The sequence below is a fragment of the Notolepis coatsorum genome (assembly GCF_963971535.1).
Source record: "Notolepis coatsorum genome assembly, chromosome: 14".
NCBI classification, from domain to species: domain Eukaryota; kingdom Metazoa; phylum Chordata; class Actinopteri; order Aulopiformes; family Paralepididae; genus Notolepis; species Notolepis coatsorum.
The window spans coordinates 10,877,554-10,900,407 of record NC_140178.1 but is presented as its reverse complement, the minus strand read 5'-3'; the positions used below and the strand labels follow the sequence as shown (position 1 = coordinate 10,900,407).

At 43.7% G+C, this 22,854-nt stretch overlaps 1 protein-coding gene across 1 annotated transcript; it reads right to left on the bottom strand.

Moving 5' to 3' along the window:
- notum1a (notum, palmitoleoyl-protein carboxylesterase a) lies at positions 1 to 21,529 on the bottom strand. The gene is made up of 11 exons (XM_084329708.1): positions 20,790 to 21,529; positions 13,337 to 13,389; positions 10,968 to 11,063; positions 10,533 to 10,593; positions 9,565 to 9,623; positions 5,441 to 5,543; positions 4,219 to 4,410; positions 3,557 to 3,654; positions 2,025 to 2,172; positions 1,171 to 1,218; positions 1 to 525 (listed from the first exon to the last, which is right to left on the bottom strand). Exons 1-11 carry the CDS (start codon positions 21,164 to 21,166, stop codon positions 219 to 221), a joined length of 1,542 nt encoding a protein of 513 aa, XP_084185834.1. The 5' UTR covers positions 21,167 to 21,529; the 3' UTR covers positions 1 to 218.
- Positions 21,530 to 22,854: the final 1,325 nt, after the last annotated feature.

Genomic DNA, 22,854 nt, shown 5'->3' with positions numbered 1-22,854 from the left:
TTCCCCTAAATGTTGGCATGTTCCTTTAAGGGTCAAAACAAGCCCTTTGGTTTCGACTGAGGTCCGGGCTATAGGGAGAGAGGAGAGAATGGGTTAAGGAGAGGTGGTGTGGGTGGGTGGGTGAGGGGGGGGGGGGGCTTAGCTGGAGGTATCAGGTGTAAGAGACCGGTCGGCGAGACCGGCCGGGTGGGGGTGGGGGCCCGAGTGATGGGTTTAGCTTAACTGCCGCTACTGAGCATGCCCAGTAGCTTGCCGGGGTCCATGCCCTGCTGCTGGGCCATCTTCTGCACGTCGAAGCCCATGTGCATGAGGAACTGGATGACGTTCATCTCCTGGCCCGTGTACTGGTCCCGGATGGTGGGGCAGGTGGGGTTGCAGTGGGGCCAGGGGCAGCTGTCGATCAGGTGCATGGGACAGCCCTTGGACGGGGCCTTGTTGTTCCTGCTGTTGTCGTGGAAACTGCGGTCCCAGCAGTGGAGCGCCCGGGGCAGAGAGGTGCCTTTGACCTGCACGTCGATCCAGTACCTGGGATTGGACACAAGAGGGCGCCGTTAGCTCACTGAAAGAGAGGAGGGGGGCGGCGCCGGTTAGCTCACTGACAAAACGACTGCACTGTTGCACTGGAACAATTAATGATACTTTGATGAAATGGGATATCATTTGAGAGGTAACTGCAACTTTGATCAACGTTATGCTCGCACCAATCTCAGGAGCAGGTGCGTATCATCCTATGGAGGAACTGTGTGGAATGGGCTAGAAGATGTAATGAAGGAAAGCAGAAATATTGATTGAAAATAATGATATTTGCAAATGATCAAAAGGAGGAAAGGGGAGGTGACTAGATTGTCAATCTTCTGGATTCTAAGCTGTTGTTTTCTTTTGTACTACATTGTGTATACTGGTATTTATTTATTTAATTTTGTTTTCAATGTTAAGAATGAAGAATTATTGGTAATGTGGATATTCTCCATTATATAATTTAAGTATTAATTAATGTTCCCACTTGGAAGTGGCGGATAGGGGTAGGGCATGATAAGCTTAGGCTTCTTCCTACTCCTTTTCGAACAGTGATATGTATATTTTTCGTTGTTTTGTCTTTTTTTATTCTTTGTTTTTTTAAATCATGTTCGAAATAAAGATGCATTCATTCATTCATTCATTCATACTCACGTCCTGGTGATGACCTCGTGTGACAGGCAGGCCGGAGCGAACATGGCCCTGAAAAACAGCAAGAGAAATAAATGAATAACAAAAAACACAGGTGTATCTGATTCCATGTGATGATGATGATGATGAAATTGGAATCCTCCTTCCAATGTGCTGCTCCCAGCAGTTGGAACGAGACGCAAAACATTTTTGAAAATGGACACATTGATCCCCCCTCACTGCTTGTTTACACACACCTGCAACCATCACCCAGCCTTTTAACTGTACTCTGACTGTTCTGCTTCATGTATGCCCCTTTTATTTGGTTGTTTGTTTGATGTGTGTTTTAATTACGTACGTACCATCACTTTACTGCCATTATTGTATTCTACTGCCATTACTTATCAGTTTTACTTACTATGTACCACTGCTGCTAAAAAAATATTTGCACCAAGTTCTCTTTTACCTCCTATATTTATTTCAATCATATATAAAAAAAAGAATTGCCACTGTTTATACCGTATATATAGTCCTATATAGTGTATGTACATCGTGTCCCATATGTTACTCATGTTTATGTACTTTATGTTTATATTAGATTTATTTTTTTATATACACTGTGGGAAGGGGGAAACGTAATTTCATTTCTCTGTATGTCTTGCACATTATGAGAAGCGACAATAAAGCTGACTTTGATCTTTTTATTTAATTTAATCTTTCCCTTTTACCCTTCGAGGGGACATGTTGTCCTCTCACCCAGGCCGTCGTTGAAAATAAGAATTTGTTCATAATCGACCTGCCTGGTTATAATAAAGGTTAAATGACTCCGTTTTTCCTTTTTGCCGTTCCCTTTTAATGTTGTTATTAATGTTCCTTACGGGACGTCCTTGAGCGTGTTCCTGAGCTCGATGCCCAGGTTCTGGATGTAGCGCCACTGGCCCTCCTGCACCGGCTGCCCCGTCAGCTGGATGTTGTCCACCGTCAGCTGGGCCTCGTCAAACAACCACTGGACCACGAACACAGGGCCTGTCGGGAGCGGAGCACCGAGAGAAGTACAGTCAGAACAACATACACACACACACACACACACACACACACACACACACACACACACAGGACCTGCACAGTAGCAGAGCACAGAGAGAAGTACAGTCAGAACAACACACACACAGGCTCAGTAGGAGAGCACAGAGAGAAGTACAGTCAGAACAACACACACACAGGCTCAGTAGGAGAGCACAGAGAGAAGTACAGTCAGAACAACACACACACAGGCTCAGTAGGAGAGCACAGAGAGAAGTACAGTCAGAACAACACACACACAGGCTCAGTAGGAGAGCACAGAGAGAAGTACAGTCAGAACAACACACACACAGGCTCAGTAGGAGAGCACAGAGAGAAGTACAGTCAGAACAACACACACACAGGCTCAGTAGGAGAGCACAGAGAGAAGTACAGTCAGAACAACACACACACAGGCTCAGTAGGAGAGCACAGAGAGAAGTACAGTCAGAACAACACACACACAGGCTCAGTAGGAGAGCACAGAGAGAAGTACAGTCAGAACAACACACACACACACACACACTAGGAGAACACAGAGAGAAGTACAGTCAGAACAACACACACACACACACACACACACACACACACACACACACACACACACACACACACACACACGGCCTGCACAGTAGGAGAGCACAGAGAGAAGTACAGTCAGAACAACACACACACACACACACACACACACACAGGGCCTGCACAGTAGGAGAGCACCGCGAGAAGTACAGTCAGAACAACACACACACACACACACACACACACACACACACACACACACACACACACACACACACACACACACACACACACACACACACACACAGGGCCTGCACAGTAGGAGAGCACAGAGAGAAGTACAGTCAGAACAACACACACACACACACACACACACACACACACACACACACACACACACACACACACACACACACACACACACACACACACACACACACACACAAACACACACACAGACACACAGGGCCTGCACAGTAGGAGAGCACAGAGCACAGAGAGAAGTACAGTCAGAACAACACACACACACACACACACACACACACACACACACACACACACACACACACACACACAGGGCCTGAACAGTACGAGAGCACAGCGAGAACTACAGTCAGAAAAGAACAACACACACACACACATACACATACACAGGGCCTGCACAGTATCAGAGCACAGCAAGAAGTACAGTCAGAACAACACACACACAGGGCGTGTTTGCTTATATGATTGACCGACAGGAAATACACTTGGTGCCCAAGTGGTTCCCATGGCAACGAGATTCCACTGAAACGGCCCAGGTATCGACCTCTGCAACACGAATACTCACTCTTTATGGAGGGGAAGACTCTGTATCCAAAGAAACAGTTCCACTCCTCTCCCTCGTGGGCCTGCCTGCACCTCTCTGGCACGACGCTTCCCCAGTACCTGACAGCCAGAGGTCAAAGGTCAGGACAGGACGTGTACCATAGCCCTTTCACTACCACACTACAAAGGGTTAGTGAGAGGGTTAACAACTTGAAGAACACTCATTATCTTTCCCTCCAGATGGTTTCGGAGATATCTGCCGTAGAAATGTCTGCTACCACTCCGCTCAAAGCCACTCCGCTCAAAGCACCAAATAAATATGTTTGATAACGTCTCTCTTTCTAGAAATCATAATCCTCCGGATAATCCACAGATTAGGGGTGTACTTCCGTAGAAAAGAGTCCCTACAAGAAACTGCTCACAACACGGTCTGTGGATCGTCTTAGTAACCCAGGTCATGATTTCTGGAAAGAGAACGTTGCTTTTGAGTTTTCAAACGTATTTCGACAAAACCCGAGTGCCACTCAGCTCCAGCTTGTACCAGGAGTGACGGCAGACATTTCTTCGGCATATATCTCAAAAAAAAAATCAAAAATCATGCCAAAACAATCTGGATGGAAAGAGAGCACCCCGGGGTTACTTTGGGTGAACTGCCCCTGTAAAAAGGGCGAAGCGCCATCTTACTTGATGCCTCTCTTGATGGTCTCGGTGGGGGCACAGCTGACGGCGTCAACGCAGTCGGTGCAGTGGTACTGCTTGTTGTCCAGGAACCAGCCGGAGTCGGACAGACCTCGTACCTGGATCCCCGTGTGGCCCAGGCCCTCCAGCAGCTCGGCCACCCGGTCCACGTTCAGCAGCACCCCGGTCCCCCCCGCGCTGGAGATGGTAAAATGGTAAAATGGTGCATTTATATAACAGCTTTTATCCAAAGCACTTTAAAAAATAAATTCCCTCACATTTGACCCATTCACTCACACATTCACACACCGACGGCGGAGGTGACCGTGCAAGGTGCCAACCTGCTCGTCGAGATTAAGTGTCTTGCTCAAGGACACTTCGACACGCTACCCGAGAGGAGCCGGGATCTAACCGGGAACCTTTCCGATTACCAGACGACTGACTGCTCTACCTCCTGAACCACTGTCGTCAGTCACCCAGTAGTAGCTTATCACAGTAATGTTAGTACAACTGCAAGACATCACTGTGTATCCTATTTACTTTTAGTAGCTTATCACAGTAATGTTAGTAGATCTGCAAGACATTACTGTGTATCCTGTTTACTTTTAGTAGCTTATCACAGTAATGTTGAGTCCTGTTTACTTTTAGTAGCTTATCACAGTAACGTTAGTCCTGTTTACTTTTAGTAGCTTATCACAGTAACGTCAAGTCCTGTTTACCTTTAGTAGCTTATCACAGTAACGTCAAGTCCTATTTACTTTTAGTAGCTTATCACAGTAATGTTAGTAGATCTGCAAGACATTACTGTGTATCCTGTTTACTTTTAGTAGCTTATCACAGTAATGTTGAGTCCTGTATACTTTTAGTAGCTTATCACAGTAACGTTGAGTCTCGTTTACTTTTAGTAGCTTATCACAGTAACGTTAGTCCTGTTTACTTTTAGTAGCTTATCACAGTAACGTTAGTCCTGTTTACTTTTAGTAGCTTATAACAGTAACGTTAGTAGATCTGCAAGACATCACTGTGAATCCTATTTACTTTTAGTAGCTTATCACAGTAACATCAGTACAACTGCATGACAGCACCGGCCCTGTTTACTTTTAGTAGCTTATCACAGTAACATCACTGCAAGACATATCTATTTAATACCCATGACTAAAATGTCTTTTGTAATCGTTGTGCTCACTGTAGGACGCTGTCCTTGTTTTAAAAACACGGTAGAACAAACCTGCTCCCCGCTAGCAGCAGAACCTTGGCGTTGTCCAGGCCTTTGTTCAGCAGGGCCTTCACCACCTCCTGGATGATCAGGGAGCCCATGAAGGCATAGCCACCTGCAGACGACATGGACACCATGTTAGCACCATGTTAGCACAACAACATACAACATGAACACCATGTTGCCACCATGTTAGCACCATGTTACCACAACAACAACACACAACATGAACACCATGTTACCACAACAACAACACACAACATGGACACCATGTTAGCACCATGTTAGCACAACAACACACGACATGGACACCATGTTAGCACAACAACACACGACATGGACACCATGTTAGCACCATGTTAGCACAACAACACACGACATGAACACCATGTTAGCACCATGTTAGCACAACAACACACGACATGGACACCATGTTAGCACCATGTTAGCACAACAACACACGACATGGACACCATGTTAGCACAACAACACACGACATGGACACCATGTTAGCACCATGTTAGCACAACAACACACGACATGAACACCATGTTAGCACCATGTTAGCACAACAACACACGACATGGACACCATGTTAGCACCATGTTAGCACAACAACACACGACATGGACACCATGTTAGCACCATGTTAGCACAACAACACACGACATGGACACCATGTTAGCAGTAGCACCATGTTAGCACAACAACACACGACATGGACACCATGTTAGCACCATGTTACCACAACAACACACGACATGAACACCATGTTAGTGTAGCAGGTATATGGAATATACTGTTATGTATTCCACAAATAATCCCTCACGTTTTATTTTAATTTGTTTTATTATTATTTTTATTCTCAAAGTAGTTTATTTTGAAATCGTTGTGCTGTCAGCCTGTCACTTCCTCCCGAAGTGACGTATTTCCTTTCGTGCGTCCCTCTGCGCGCTCAGTCTATACTGGGTGTTGCAGAGGTAAGATGTCAGTTCAGTGTCTGTAAATATATTTCTGGTCTAAAAGAGTTATGATGGTTTGAATGATTGTAAATAAGGTGCCGGGCAATAAACCGGATGTGTATAAGAATATCTACGTTAAAGATGAGCAGTTGTGCACTTTTTGTAAAGCAATTTAACCGTGGTGACGATCTTTTGTGTAACCACATGTTGACGGGGCTAGTATGGAGGGGGATGGGTTACATGCCTCGCGCTGATAGTGTGACTGATATCTCCCCATTGCAGCATGTGAGCTGTTGATGCCATCTACTGGCCAATGTTTAATACGTGCCTTTCTGGGTGTCTTGACAGGTAAATGGGGGAATTATTTTGTTTATTTTGTATTATTTTATTGTATTGTTTTATTTTAATGTGTTATTTCAATGATTGATTCTAAACGGCAGTCTATACTGGGTGTTGCAGAGCATGTGAGCTGTTGATGCCATCTACTGGCCAATGTTTAATACGTGCCTGTCTGGGTGTCTTGACAGGTAAATGGGGGAATTCTATTGTTTATTTTGTATTATTTTATTGTATTGTTTTATTTTAATGTGTTATTTCAATGATTGATTCTAAACGGCAGTCTATACTGGGTGTTGCAGAGCATGTGAGCTGTTGATGCCATCTACTGGCCAATGTTTAATACGTGCCTGTCTGGGTGTCTTGACAGGTGAATAAATACTGAAAATGGAATCACGGCTTGTGTTTATTCAAATACACGTTCGACAGAGGAGTAGGCTGCAGACCGGCTACATTAGCACCATGTTACCACAACAACACACGACATGAAGGGATCATCCCTATGTTCCCCGGGTCCTATGTTCCCCGGGTTCTATGTTCCCCGCTTTGATTGATTAATAGATTGAACATTTTATAAATTTTTATTATTTTATTAATTATTAATGTCCGCCTTGTTTCGAACGGTTAAGCTTAGGCCCTCTTTCGAACTGGTTAAGGTTAGAGTTTGGAATCAGGGCTGGTGGTCTAAAATTTTCAATCAATCAAAGCGGGGAACATAGAACCCGGGGAACATAGGACCCGGGGAACATAGACATGCTCCCCATGTTAACATGGTTATAACATGGTGCTAACATGGTGTTTATGTTGTGAGTTGTTGTGGTAACATGGTGCTAACATGGTGTTCATGTTGTGTGTTGTTGTTGTGCTAACATGGTGCTAACATGGTGTTCATGTCGGGAGCATGTCTATGTTCCCCGGGTCCTATGTTCCCCGCTTTGATTGATTGAAAATTTTAGACCACCAGCCCTGATTCCAAACTCTAACCTTAACCAGTTCGAAAAAGGGCCTAAGCTTAACCGTTCGAAACAAGGCGGACATTAATAATTAATAAAAATTTATAAAATGTTCAATCTATTAATCAATCAAAGCGGGGAACATAGGACCCGGGGAACATAGGACCCGGGGAACATAGGGATGATCCCTTAACATGAACACCATGTTACAACAACAACAACAACACACAACATGAACACCATGTTACCACAACAACAACACACAACATGAACACCATGTTACCACAACAACACACAACATGAACACCATGTTAGCACAACAACACACAACATGGACACCATGTTAGCACAACAACACACAACATGAACACCATATTAGCACAACAACACACAACATGGACACCATGTTAGCACAACAACACACAACATGAACACCATGTTAGCACAACAACACACAACATGGACACCATGTTAGCACCATGTTACCACACCAACACACAACATGGACACCATGTTAGCACCATGTTACCACAACAACACACAACATGAACACCATATTAGCACAACAACACACAACATGGACACCATGTTAGCACAACAACACACAACATGAACACCATGTTAGCACAACAACACACAACATGAACATCATGTTAGCACAACAACACACAACATGGACACCATGTTAGCACAACAACACACAACATGAACACCATGTTAGCACAACAACACACAACATGGACACCATGTTAGCACCATGTTACCACAACAACACACAACATGGACACCATGTTAGCACAACAACACACAACATGGACACCATGTTAGCACCATGTTAGCACAACAACACATAACATGAACACCGTGTTAGCACCATGTTAGCACAACAACAACACACAACATGGACACCATGTTAGCACAACAACAACACACAACATGAACACCATGTTAGCACCATGTTACCACAACAACACACAACATGGACACCATGTTAGCACCATGTTAGCACAACAACACACAACATGAACACCATGTTAGCACCATGTTAGCACAACAACACACAACATGGGCACCATGTTAGCACCATGTTACCACAACAACACACAACATGAACACCATGTTAGCACCATGTTAGCACAACAACACACAACATGGACACCATGTTAGCACCATGTTACCACAACAACACACAACATGGACACCATGTTAGCACCATGTTAGCACAACAACACACAACATGGACACCATGTTAGCACCATGTTAGCACAACAACACACAACATGGACACCATGTTAGCACCATGTTAGCACAACAACACACAACATGAACATCATGTTAGCACAACAACACACAACAGAACACCATGTTAGCACAACAACACACAACATGAACATCATGTTAGCACAACAACACACAACATGAACATCATGTTAGCACAACAACACACAACATGAACACCATGTTAGCACAACAACACACAACATGAACATCATGTTAGCACAACAACACACAACATGAACACCATGTTAGCACCATGTTACCACAACAACACACAACATGGACACCATGTTAGCACCATGTTACCACAACAACACACAACATGGACACCATGTTAGCACCATGTTAGCACAACAACACACAACATGAACATCATGTTAGCACAACAACACACAACATGAACACCATGTTAGCACCATGTTACCACAACAACACACAACATGGACACCATGTTAGGACCATGTTACCACAACAACACACAACATGAACACCACGTTAGCACAACAACACACAACATGAACACCATGTTAGCACCATGTTCCACAACAACACACGCGTGGCAGAAGAGATGCGGGGGCTGTTGTTGGGTTATTAAGTAGCGGCTTACTCTGGTCTGTCTTGGCTGTGGCCCCACTCCACACATCACTGGAACAGTAGGGGATGTACCTGCACACACAAAGCAACATAATGACTCCTACATGACGGTAATTACTGCACGCAGAGGATGTTAACACTGTACGCTGTCATTAAACACTGAATGTCATCAAGCATGCCGAGAGAGAGGGGGGGGGAGAAAGAGAGAGAGAGAGGGATGGAGAGAGAGAGAGGGGGGGGAGAGAGAGGGAGGGAGAGGGAGAGAGAGAGAAAGAGAGAGCATAGTCAGCCAGGTAGTGGTAGGAAGTGGAGGCAGAGATGACAACAAGATAGATAATTGCAACCTTCATGTTTACAGTCAAACAAGGTGTGAACTGAACATCAAAACACAATATGGCCTAGTATTGTACTGTTTCAATCAAGCTTTCCATATTGACTTGCTCATATCTCTGTGTGAATTCTGTTGACTAATGAGCGAGAGAGAGAGAGAGAGAGAGAGAGAGAGAGAGAGAGAGAGAGAGAGAGAGAGAGAGAGAGGTTTGCATTTCTAGTCTCAGAAGTATTTTGAATTCCCTATCCAATTCCCTCGCCAATCAATGCTTGACCTTTATCTGATAGATAAGATATTCCACTTTGGGTGTCATAACAGCATGGTGGAGGGGGGGTGGGAGGTGCGGGTATGGGCAGGGTAATAGTAGAAAGACATAAGGCAATACAATTATAGTAAAATAATATAGTAAAAAATAACTAATCTAATCTTAAACAGACTTTTCAAAAGTGAGGACCAGCCAAAAATGTGTCCTCACTTTTAGCTCATCTTTCTATCGATGTAGGGGACGTTTGGCCCTCACAAGGATAAGTATAAAAACGCACACACGCACGCACGCACGCACGCACACACACACACACACACACACACACACACACACACACACACACACACACGCACACACACACACACACACAGAGTGGGAGACTTACACCATGTTAGCGTTCCACCAGTGGGGGTTCTCCTCGGGCAGTGGAGACAGGATCCCTGTGCCTAGAGAGGGAGAGAGAGACGACCGACAACACGGCAACAGAGAGAGCGTGTATCATTAGCCATCCAGCCACTCCCAGACACATCCTCATCTCCCTCATAAGCACCGCGTGGATTACTGTCATTACCGCCACAATGAGAGAGAGGGGGGTTCTGCTCTGGAAGCAGCGGGCGCCAGGTATCCCTGCGCACGGCCGCAGCGACGTTATGACTGGGTGTCGCTCTCTTCAATAACACTGCGCCGCGTTTAAGCACTGATACATCCCCTCCTTCTCATTAACAGGCTATACGACCCGGGCTCCGCGTATATATATAGGGGTTATGATGACGGCGGAGATGGCAGTCTGTCGCTGTCTGTCGCCGTCTTAAAGGCTGACCTGTTTTGGTTTGGGGCCACTTGGACGAGCTCATCAGTCTCCGCAGGGTCTCGTATCGGCTGTCGCAGTTCTCTTTGTTGAAGCAGTACCAGCCGCCTATAGACACAGACGAAAACAAAACACACACACACACACACACACACACACACACACACACACAATGATTTCTCGGTACAGGAATGTCCTCTCTGTGATATTATTAATTAAACAGATAAACAAATCATAGTTTACCTTGTTCGAAAAAGGATTAGGAAGTATACACTTTTTTTCAAATTATATAATTTGATTATATTGTTATGTATAAATGCTGTATCTCTATACAATCCAATACATTTATATATATAAATAAATTTATATAAATATATAATAATAATATACTAAATTAAGATTTTTATTTACATCTTACACATACTCCAAATCAACACACTTCCTCTTCCAGATTTTTTGTACATCTTTTTAAACTGATTTATGTTTGTACTCTGTTTTAGCTCCAGACTGTTCCACAAGTCCACCCCACAGATTGACATGCACATACTTTTCATTTTGGTTCTGACACTGAGTTTAAATTTATTTTAATATTTATTTTGGTTTAGCTATAGCCACATTCACTTTCCCTGACATTTTTTTGTATATTTTTTGGCAACAGGTTATTTCTGGCTTTGTACATGATTTGTGATGTTTTAGATGTGACCAGATCCGTATATTTCAAGGTGTTTGATTTAAGAAACAGTGGGTTTGTGGGTTCTATATATCCTACCTTGTTTATTGTCCTTATTGCTCTTTTCTGTAACATGCAAATTGGCTGTATAGGGTGCACTTGTAGTTATTTCCCCAGACCTCCACACAGTAAGACATGATACGGTAAAAACAGTGAACAGTATAAAGTGTGTAATGATTTATGATCCAATATGTGTTTAGTTTCCTCTAGAATTCCAGTGCATTTAGCCAGTTTACATTACATGATACAAGACACTGACTTATATAATGTTAGTGTCTGAGCCTTTCACAGCTCTAGGTGTATAACATTGTATGTCTCTGCATTTAGCAGACTAGCAACTGGTCTATATATCAAGGCAGTGTCTGGTTATTGATACAGGAGGGTGTTATGATATGTGACGTCACGTGTATCAGAATCAGAAAGGTCTTTATTGCCAAGTAAGTTTGCACATACAAGGAATTTGTCTTGGTCATTTGGTGCATCGACATTAACAGACAATTAAAGTAGAATAAAGTAAAATGGATTATATAAACTAAATTATAACAAAAATACAATAGGATATAATATAGGACAGGGCTGTACAATTGTGCAGGATTGTAGTAGAATATATACACTCAATTAGAATAGAAATACAGTGCAGTATTGTGCAAACGAATATGAACAGTGTCATGTTCAGATGCTCACACAGTTTTGAGTATCTGTGCACATAATATATATCAGGGAAGGGTGTGTATTAGTGACCCTACTTATTAGGGCTGTCCCCGACTAAGGATTTGGATAGTCGACTATGATTGGCCAAAATTTGCCGTTAGTCGACTATTAGTCGACTAAAAAAAAAGAAGAAAAGAAAAAGTATAATATATATATATATATATTTTTTTATCATTCCACGGCTTCTCGTCCTCTGTAAAAGCATGCAATTGGTCCACTGATGGATACATCTTGATATTTGTCTAGTCTAGTGTGTTCATTAGACGGGTGAAATCCTCTTTCAGTGCCTCTGTGCCTGTTTTCGTAGGCAGTTAGCCTCTGGTATGCGCGCCATTAGCGTTAGCCATGCTTCTAGGCCTCTTTTCCTTTGGAACGAATGATAAAAAAATATATATATATATTTATTTTTTTGACTAAGAGGTTGGCAGTCGACTACGGCTCCTTTCGACCGATTAGTCGACTAATCGACTAATAGGGGTCAGCCCTACTACTTACAGTGCATTATGATGTATTACAGTATGAACATCATCACGGTGCTTGTGATGTATGCCGGTCAAGTCAGGTTGTTAGTAGAGATTTCTCTCTCAGTGTGATATACATTTACATTTAGTCAAAGCGACTTACAAGTTTTGTACAACAAGACAGCAGGAAGGGTACAACTCTATCAGCTGAGTAACAATGTTCATCAAAGTGTTGAGTGCTACAGAGTGCTAGGTTAGTATATTAGGACAAGTGAATGACAGTAAGGGTTAGAGTTTTTTTTTAAAGTACACTTAAGTACACTTAAATACACACTTAAATATTACCAGACTAAGGAAAGCGAGCCTTAATATAAAATGGGGTTTAGTGGTTAAATAGAGAGAATAACTCCACGACTCACCCCCCGGGGATATGAAATGGGGTTTAGTGGTTAATGAGAGAGAATAATCCCACGACTCACCTTCCAGGAATATCAACCACCTCCTGCTGCCCCTGGACTCCTTTAGATAGTACCTGCAAGAGATGACAAAGTTATACTACACTGTGAAAGAAACATGTATTTATGTCTGTTTTAACAAATCATTTAATCTTGGATTGAGTCTCAATATATCACTTATTATAAACCAAGTGGGGGGAGAAATCTGACAATAGGATTTCACCAGTCGAAAATGTTTCAACAATGTTAGTGAAACAAGTGACTTTGTCTCAAAGTAAGGTAGACTTCTCCTTCAACTTGACCTCTCCTGTCATTTCAACTTGACCTCTTCTATCATTTCAACTTGACCTCTCCTGTCATTTCAACTTGACCTCTTCTATCATTTCAACTTGACCTCTCCTGTCATTTCAACTTGACCTCTCCTATTGTTTCCACTTGACCTCTCCTATCCTTTCAACTTGACCTCTCCTATCCTTTCAACTTGACCCCTCCTATCGTTTCAACTTGACCTCTCCGACCGTTTCACGTTGATCTGATGTTTGAAGACATTGTCACTTTTCTTTTTAAAAGAACAAAAAGTAGCCAATACCATTAAACGTAGTGGGGAAAGTACTTTAAGATAGTTTTTTTGCGTGCAATGTTGACCAACACAAACCACCGTGACGCGTCCGGTACAGCAGCTGACACACTTCTACAGTTCTACATCTGAAAGCTTCACTTGGCCACGGCTTGAGAACCCGATACTAAACGCAAGGTGATTCTCTCGTACACACATGTGAAGGACAGAGCAGCGCGAGTAGTGCTACACGTTCCCACGTTTAGAACGTGGTTTATTTACCCATTCGGGAAGAGGGAGATGCGAGACAGATAGCCCTGAACATGATGCCCTCACCGCTCCTACCATCAGAGATGGTAACCATGCATGAAGAACCACACTGATGACATCATGTGTTTTATCTAAACAAAGACGCCTTGTTACTACGGCGACTCTACAGTAGTTCCCCCTTGAGGAACCCAATCTGGAGATCGAATAGGAGATTCTAGGACGCATCCTGACTCCTATCTCGCTTAGAACGCGCCCGCTCCCCGCGCTTACAGCGTGCCGCTAATCGCTAATGTACCATCGCGCTAAACGCTATCGCTCTCTGACCTCATCGTCCTACAACAGAGTCCGCATTTACAAACCCGGGATGCGATCATCATGTCTCCGAGCTTCTCCATGCAGGCGCTTAAAGCGTGCAGGAAATAATGGACCCGTGGTGGGGGGGCTAGGTTTTGCGTACGTGCACACACACTGGGTTCCCTGTGTTCTTCTGACCCTCCTTCCCCGCATGTATACCCCTGAGAAAACGCTTCTCTGAGAGAGGTAACCGGGGGTCAAAGGTTCAGTCGATGCTGCCTCCGCCCGGGGCGATAGTGGCTCAGGAGGTACTAGAGAGGTCGTCTGGTGATCGGAAGGTTCCCGGTTGGATTCCCGCTCCTCCCTGGGCAGTGTGTGTCGAAGTGTCCTTGAGCAAGACACTTAACCCCCGAATTTCTCCCGATGAGCAGGTCGGCACCTTGCATGGTCGCCTCTGCCATCGCTGTGTGAATGTGTGAGTGAACGGGTGAATGACCCAAACAACTGCCTCTTTGAACTGCTGCAGTCAGGCAAGCGATACCGGAGTCTCATGGCAAGCACAGAAAGACTCAGAAGAAGCTTCTATCCCTAGGCCATCAGGTTGCTCAACGAACAATAAACACTATGCAGCAACCATCGAATGCACTCACAGCACACACATCCACACGCACACACTCGCTTTGAACAGACAACACACTGCAGCACCCACTCTCCACACTTTAGAACACCTAAACACACTTTATATTTATTGGTAAGGGATTTGCACTACAACCCATACCTCAGTACACCTTACTGTGAATTGTACCTAAATTGTACCTCATCCCATTTCTGCTTTGCACTATATAGTATATTGTATATTAGTATATTGCATAGTATATTGTATGGTAACTCAGTTACTTCTATTCTGCATTGAACATTGTACATATGTACATACTGAACACTTGTGTCTACGTACATGACTTCTATTTTTTACATGCTATACTTATTTTATTTCATACTTATCTTTTGTCTAGCAAAGTCTCTGGAGCGTAACAGAAAGAAGCATTTTGTATAAAAGTATTCTGTACTTCTGTATGACAACTATTAAAAAAACTTGAAACTTGAAACTTGAATGTGAGGAACAAATTGTAAAGCACTTTGGATAAAAGCTGCTATATAAATGCACCATTTACCAATTATGGTTCCCGGTTCAATTCCCACTCCTCCTGGGCAGTGTGTGTCGAAGTGTCCTTGAGCAAGACATCATCGCCTCCGCTGTCGGTGTGTGAATGTGTGGGAACAAATTGTAAAGCGCTTTGGATAAAAGCTGCTATATATTATAAATGCACCATTTACTGGAAACAGTGGTTCATGTTTGGACGAGCACATGAGAAAGTAGGTGCAGTAGACGTGATCTGCCCAGCAGAGGGCGATGCTGCCAAGATTCTCCCCACATCTTGCTCCAGCCTCATCCTCCCTCTCTCTCTAACCAAAGTCACAGTCTGACCTCACCAAAAGCCCACACCACTAGACACTTTGAAGCTCTTTTTTTTTAAACATAAAGGTGCCACAACGGTATGTGGCCCGCGATGCTTCAAATGTCTGTGATGCGGAGAAACGTTCCCTCCGCACCGCGAGAGAACATCCGCTTTGCCAGCGACTAATCTCCAGTGACTTGCCAGATACATCTCAGCAGCATCAAAGAAAACAAACTCGGCGGATTGGCTTGGCGGTGTTTGCAGACACACTACATCACACACTCTGGCAGTCTGTGTGTTTATACGTCTACTGCTATTACCGAGAGATTCAAAGACACAAAGAAGCAAAGCGGAGGACTGGTGCACTTTACCTCCACAGGGCTTGGATAGTGGAGGCAGGCTTCTTAGCCAAACGAGCCACGAGGGACACTCAACTACCCCTTGAACAAGTGTCTCACTAATGACAATAAATCACAAGGATTCTGCCTTGTTGGACTAGTGTTCTTCTGGTGCAGCATCCTCATGGAAAGCACCGTGTATGTTGTGATGCCAAGAGTTAGTTATTGTAGCTCCATGGTGAAGAAGGGGGTTGGTAGCTGGTAGCTGGGAGACCGTGCTGCTCTCTCCATCAGACTACTCTCTCCCCCAGACTGCTCTCCCCCAGACTACTCTCTCCACTGGGCTGCTCTCTCCACCAGACTATACTCTCTCCATCAGACTACTCTCTCCCCCAGACTGCTCTCTCCCCCAGACTGCTCTCTCCCAGACTACTCTCTCCACTAGGCTACTCTCTCCACCAGACTATACTCTCTCCACCAGACTATACTCTCTCCACCAGACTATACTCTCTCTCTCCACCAGACTATACTCTCTCCACCAGACTATACTCTCTCCACCAGACTATACTCTCTCCACCAGACTATACTCTCTCTCTCCACCAGACTATACTCTCTCTCCACCAGACTATACTCTCTCCACCAGACTATACTCTCTCTCTCCACCAGACTATACTCTCTCTGCACCAGACTATACTCTCTCCACCAGACTATACTATCTCTCTCCACCAGACTATACTCTCTCTCCACCAGACTATACTCTCTCCACCAGACTATACTCTCTCCACCAGACTATACTCTCTCCACCAGACTATACTCTCTCCACCAGACTATACTCTCTCTCTCCACCAGACTATACTCGCTCTCTCCACCAGACTATACTCTCTCCACCAGACTATACTCTCTCCACCAGACTATACTCTCTCTCCACCAGACTATACTCTCTCCACCAGACTATACTCTCTCTCCACCAGACTATACTCTCTCCACCAGACTATACTCTCTCCACCAGACTATACTCTCTCCACCAGACTATACTCTCTCTCTCTCCACCAGACTATACTCTCTCTCTCTCCACCAGACTATACTCTCTCCACCAGACTATACTCTCTCTCTCCACCAGACTATACTCTCTCTCTCCACCAGACTATACTCTCTCCACCAGACTATACTCTCTCCACCAGACTATACTCTCTCTCTCCACCAGACTATACTCTCTCCACCAGACTATACTCTCTCCACCAGACTATACTCTCTCTCTCCACCAGACTATACTCTCTCTCCACCAGACTATACTCTCTCTCTCCACCAGACTATACTCTCTCTCCACCAGACTATACTCTCTCCACCAGACTATACTCTACTCTCTCTCCACCAGACTATACTCTCTCCACCAGACTATACTCTCTCTCCACCAGACTATACTCTCTCTCTCCACCAGACTATACTCTCTCTCCACCAGACTATACTCTCTCCACCAGACTATACTCTACTCTCTCTCCACCAGACTATACTCTCTCCACCAGACTATACTCTCTCTCCACCAGACTATACTCTCTCTCTCCACCAGACTATACTCTCTCTCCACCAGACTATACTCTCTCCACCAGACTATACACTCTCCACCAGACTATACTCTCTCCACCAGACTATACTCTATTATTTTTAATAAGAAGACGTGTCCGGCCCATGGTGACATTAACGTGTGTTGTCGGGGCCTTACAAATACATTTGATTTGATTTGACTGCTCTCTCCATCAGACTACTCTCTCCGTCAGACTACTCTCTCCATCAGACTACTCTCTCCATCAGACTACTCTCTCCATCAGACTACTCTCTCCATCAGACTACTCTCTCCATCAGACTACTCTCTCCACCGTGCTGCTCTCTCCATCAGACTACTCTCTCCATCAGACTACTCTCTCCATCAGACTACTCTCTCCATCAGACTACTCTCTCCATCAGGCTACTCTCTCCACCGTGCTGCTCTCTCCATCAGACTACTCTCTCCATCAGACTACTCTCTCCACCGTGCTGCTCTCTCCATCAGACTACTCTCTCCATCAGACTACTCTCTCCACCGTGCTGCTCTCTCCATCAGACTACTCTCTCCATCAGACTACTCTCTCCACCGTGCTGCTCTCTCCATCAGACTACTCTCTCCATCAGACTACTCTCTCCACCGTGCTGCTCTCTCCATCAGACTACTCTCTCCATCAGGCTACTCTCTCCATTTCAATACAACAAGTCCTCCCTCCATTGTACTGACTTGGGACAAGTCCCCAAAATGCACACAGAGGCCTGAAATGGCGTTTGCACTGTCAGGCATTTCTAAACTATCTAGGGCTTCACAAAATAGGCCTTTAATAAGATAAGATAAGATAAGATAAGATAAGATAAGATAAGATAAGATACGATATTCCTTTATTGATCCTCTTGGGGAAATATTATTGAATAAAACAATACATGACCACAATGAATGGTGTGTGTTACACTAGTATAAAGTATTGAGGAGCGCATTTTGCCATATTATATAATGCCACGCTGCATTTTCATTGTGATTATACCAGTGTGGTCAGTTTTATAACATAATGCAAATGCTTGAAAGTCCTTGAAGGGCTTATAAAGACAAAACAGCAGGAGGAGTGTAAACATTAACACTATGGTAAGTAACACTGACGACACGGCCTTGAGAAAACACCACCTCCTCCAGCCATCATCTGCTCCGCAAAATAAGCTGTTGCTACTTGACTATGTATGTTCTGTTCTGTTCATCCTTTTTTTCTTATTAGGAGAGCTCGTGGATATGGACATTAACCCTTTCACTGCCAAAGGGTTAACCCTTTCACAACCACAATACATAATGTTAACCCTTTCACTACCGCGCCACAGAAGCTTAACCATTTTACTGTCACACACACACGACAAAGTGTTAACCCTTTCACAACCACACTACAGAAGGTTAACCCTTTCACTACCACTACTACAGACGGTTAACCTGTCTGTAGTTAACCGTCTGTGGTGGTGGCAGTGAAAAGGTTCAAATGCCTTTGTTAATAATTGTTGCTATATGCGGTATTTCTCACAGCCAAATAGATTTTTTTTTACTTGGGGGCTTTGTCGAGAAGAGAGACGTTAATAAAATACCGTTTGACTGTATATTTTCATTTTATTGGAGCTCTGAGCTAACAATCTACTCTATGGAGACGCTTTGAGAGAAACCTCTGCACGTATTATATAGAACAGAACAAGAAACGTTACTGTGAAATAAGAGACGCCCATGCAGGCTACTGTAAGCTCATTGAAGAATAACAATCCAACGTTTTATTGTGTGGGGGCACTGCACTGGGGATACCCATTTGCGAAATAGAGAGAGAGGGGGGGGGGGGAGAGAGAGAGAGAGAGAGAGAGAGAGAGAGTATCTCATCTAAAATGTTCTCCAGAGCAAATCCTGCATTCTAATCTGAAGCGAAGGAAATGAAGCATAGACCATGTGTCTGTCCGCAAATTTCACGCTTCGCTGACAAGAAGCAGCTGTCTGTCTTCTTACTCATGCGAGCCAACCGTATCCCAACGCAGCGCCTGAACACTGGCCACATTTTAAAGCTGTTTCCATCTCATGTGGGGAACACTTTTACTTACAACAAACCAAATCGGCGCCTAAATAAAGAATAGTATATTGCACGTATTCGTATTGGGTCTATATATGTGGTGCACACAGCGACACAGGCCTGGACCATGGACCCCTGAGAGTAATGTCTCCTCTGACCAGACACCTGTGGGTGTATTCTGTGGTGCATACCCTCCCTCTGACCAGACACCTGTGGGGGTATTCTGTGATATACCCCCCCTCTGACCAGACACCTGTGGGGGTATTCTGTGATATACCCTCCCTCTGACTAGACACCTGTGGGGGTATTCTGTGGTACATACCCTCCCTCTGACCAGACACCTGTGGGGGTATTCTGTGGTACATACCCTCCCTCTGACCAGACACCTGTGGGGGTATTCTGTGATATACCCTCCCTCTGACCAGACACCTGTGGGAGTATTCTGTGGTACATACCCTCCCTCTGACTAGACACCTGTGGGGGTATTCTGTGATATACCCTCCCTCTGACTAGACACCTGTGGGGGTATTCTGTGATATACCCTCCCTCTGACCAGACACCTGTGGGGGTATTCTGTGATATACCCTCCCTCTGACCAGACACCTGTGGGGGTATTCTGTGATATACCCTCCCTCTGACCAGACACCTGTGGGGGTATTCTGTGGCACATACCCCCCCTCTGACTAGACACCTGTGGGGGTATTCTGTGATATACCCTCCCTCTGACCAGACACCTGTGGGGGTATTCTGTGGTACGTATACCCCCCCCCCCCTCTGACCAGACACCTGTGCGGGTATTCGGTGGTACATACCCCCCCCCCCCCTCTGACCAGACACCTGTGCGGGTATTCGGTGGTACGTAACATACCCCCCTCTAACCAGACACCTGTGCGGGTACACCCCCCCCCCCCCCCCACCAGACACCTAGTGCGGGTATTCGGTGGTACTACATACCCCGCGGGACTCCCGTCGTTGCACGTGACGGACGTGTTCTCCAGGAAGTTGAGGCGCATGTCGTAGTCGAGCTTCTGCGCGGAGCACGGGTACAGGGACTGCGCCAGGTTCTTCACCTGCGTCATGAAGTTGTCCATATTCTCCTCCACGGCGGTGAAATCCAGAGGGAAGCTCTCCGTGGTGTCGGCGCCCCGGTCCCGGTACGCGGGGGACGGCTGGGCGCGTCGCGGCTGCGGCTGCTGCTGCTGCGGGTTGCGGCCGCCGCGGAACCTCCGCGCGCAAAGGACTCCTCCTCCGTCGGGCAGCAGCAGCAGCGTCAGTGCCGCCAGCAGCAGCGGCAGCACGGAGGAGACCATTCTTCTGATCGCTGCTGTCATCTTCTCTCTCTTCAACAACCCCAGAGAATAAACTATAGTTTGTGTTTCTATTAGTATGTCCTCTGTGTCCAAAGGAAATGGGGGGAAAAAGTGCGATGGGCGGACGGCAGTGAGAAAGGCGCACGACAATTACGCACGGTGCCACAAACCTGCAGCAGCGGGGGGGTGTTCCAGAAATCAGTTGGAACTATAATAAAACAACAAGAAAAAAGGTCCTTTTGGATCAGTGATATTTACATGCATCAAATGTCTTCTCGGGATATATCAAATAGTATAAAAGTATATATGACCCAGTCCCAGACAGTTATATTGGCCGCGGAGACTAAACGTCCACAGAGATATAATCAATGCTGTTGTTGAAGCAAGAAGCGCACGAACGAAGTCCGAATGACAACATTCATGCTCTTGAATTTTTATTTAAACTTTCCCCCACCTTCAACGTCCCCCCCCCCCCCCCCCCCCCCCCGCCGCCGCAGCCAATCGCAGCGGTGGGCGGGACATAGGCATGGGGACTACCCCCCCCCCGTTTTAATTTATAGAGGGGGAAAAAATGTCCATGCGTTGGTTCTTTTGATCCGCGATGTTTCATTTGATGTGGTGGTTTTTATTGGCTCTGAAAATGCCTTATTTCCCATTCCAGACAAATTTATAGAGTGAGAATCAGCATCTTGTTTTACACACACACTCGCCTTCTTTAGTGAGCCGAGTGGGAAAAACACACAACATGTGACTGTGAGCATAACTCATATATAGTATAATGTTAACACTATTGAGAAACAAACCATGAGTTTCAAGTTTGGTTTGACTTGCCACATATAAAGTATGTGTAGTGTACATTACAGTGAAATGCTTGGTTGGTACTTGGTTCTGTATATGAATATGAGCCTCCCTGAGATTGTGCTTCAGTAAAAAAGAAATAAACTATACAAAACACTATACAAAATATACAATATACAAACTAAAGTACAACCTAAAGTACAAAATGCAAACTTTTTCAAATGCAAAAAGTAGGAAACATTTATTATTATTATTTTGATTATTATTTTGATTATTATTTTGATTATTATTATTATTATTATTGTTATTATTATTATTATTATTATTATTATTATTATTATATTATTATTATTATTATTATTATTATATTATTATTATTATTATTATTATTATTATTATTATTATTATTATTATTATTATTATTATTATTATATTATTATTATTATTATTATTATATTAATAATTATTATTATTATTATTATTAATTATTATTATTATTATTTTATTATTATTATATTATTATTATTATTATTATTATTATTATTATTATTATTATTTATTTTTTTTTTTTTTTTTTTTTATTATTATATTATTATTATTATTATTATTATTATTATTATTATTATTATTATTATTATTATTATTATTATTATTATTATTATTATTATTATTATTTTATTATTATTATATTATTATTATTATTATTATTATTATTATTATTATTATTATTATTATTTATTATATATTATTATTATTATTATACTATTATTACTATTCTAATAATAATTATTATTATTATCATCATCGGTTTTGTCTCCTCTTATACAACTGGCCATAATCTACAATGTGTTATCTATTGAGCATGCAAACTAAAGTGAAACGTAATGCTTTGATGTGCCACGTTAAAGTGG

Excerpts from the sequence above, each read along its gene's own strand:
- notum1a (XM_084329708.1), bottom strand. The coding sequence starts at position 21,166 with ATGACAGCAGCGATCAGAAGAATGGTCTCCTCCGTGCTGCCGCTGCTG. Across the intron at positions 13,390-20,789 it reads AACGACGGGAGTCCCGCGGG|GTACTATCTAAAGGAGTCCA; the intron begins GTATGTAGTACC and ends CATCTCTTGCAG. Across the intron at positions 5,544-9,564 it reads CACAGCCAAGACAGACCAGA|GTGGCTATGCCTTCATGGGC; the intron begins GTAAGCCGCTAC and ends TGTCGTCTGCAG.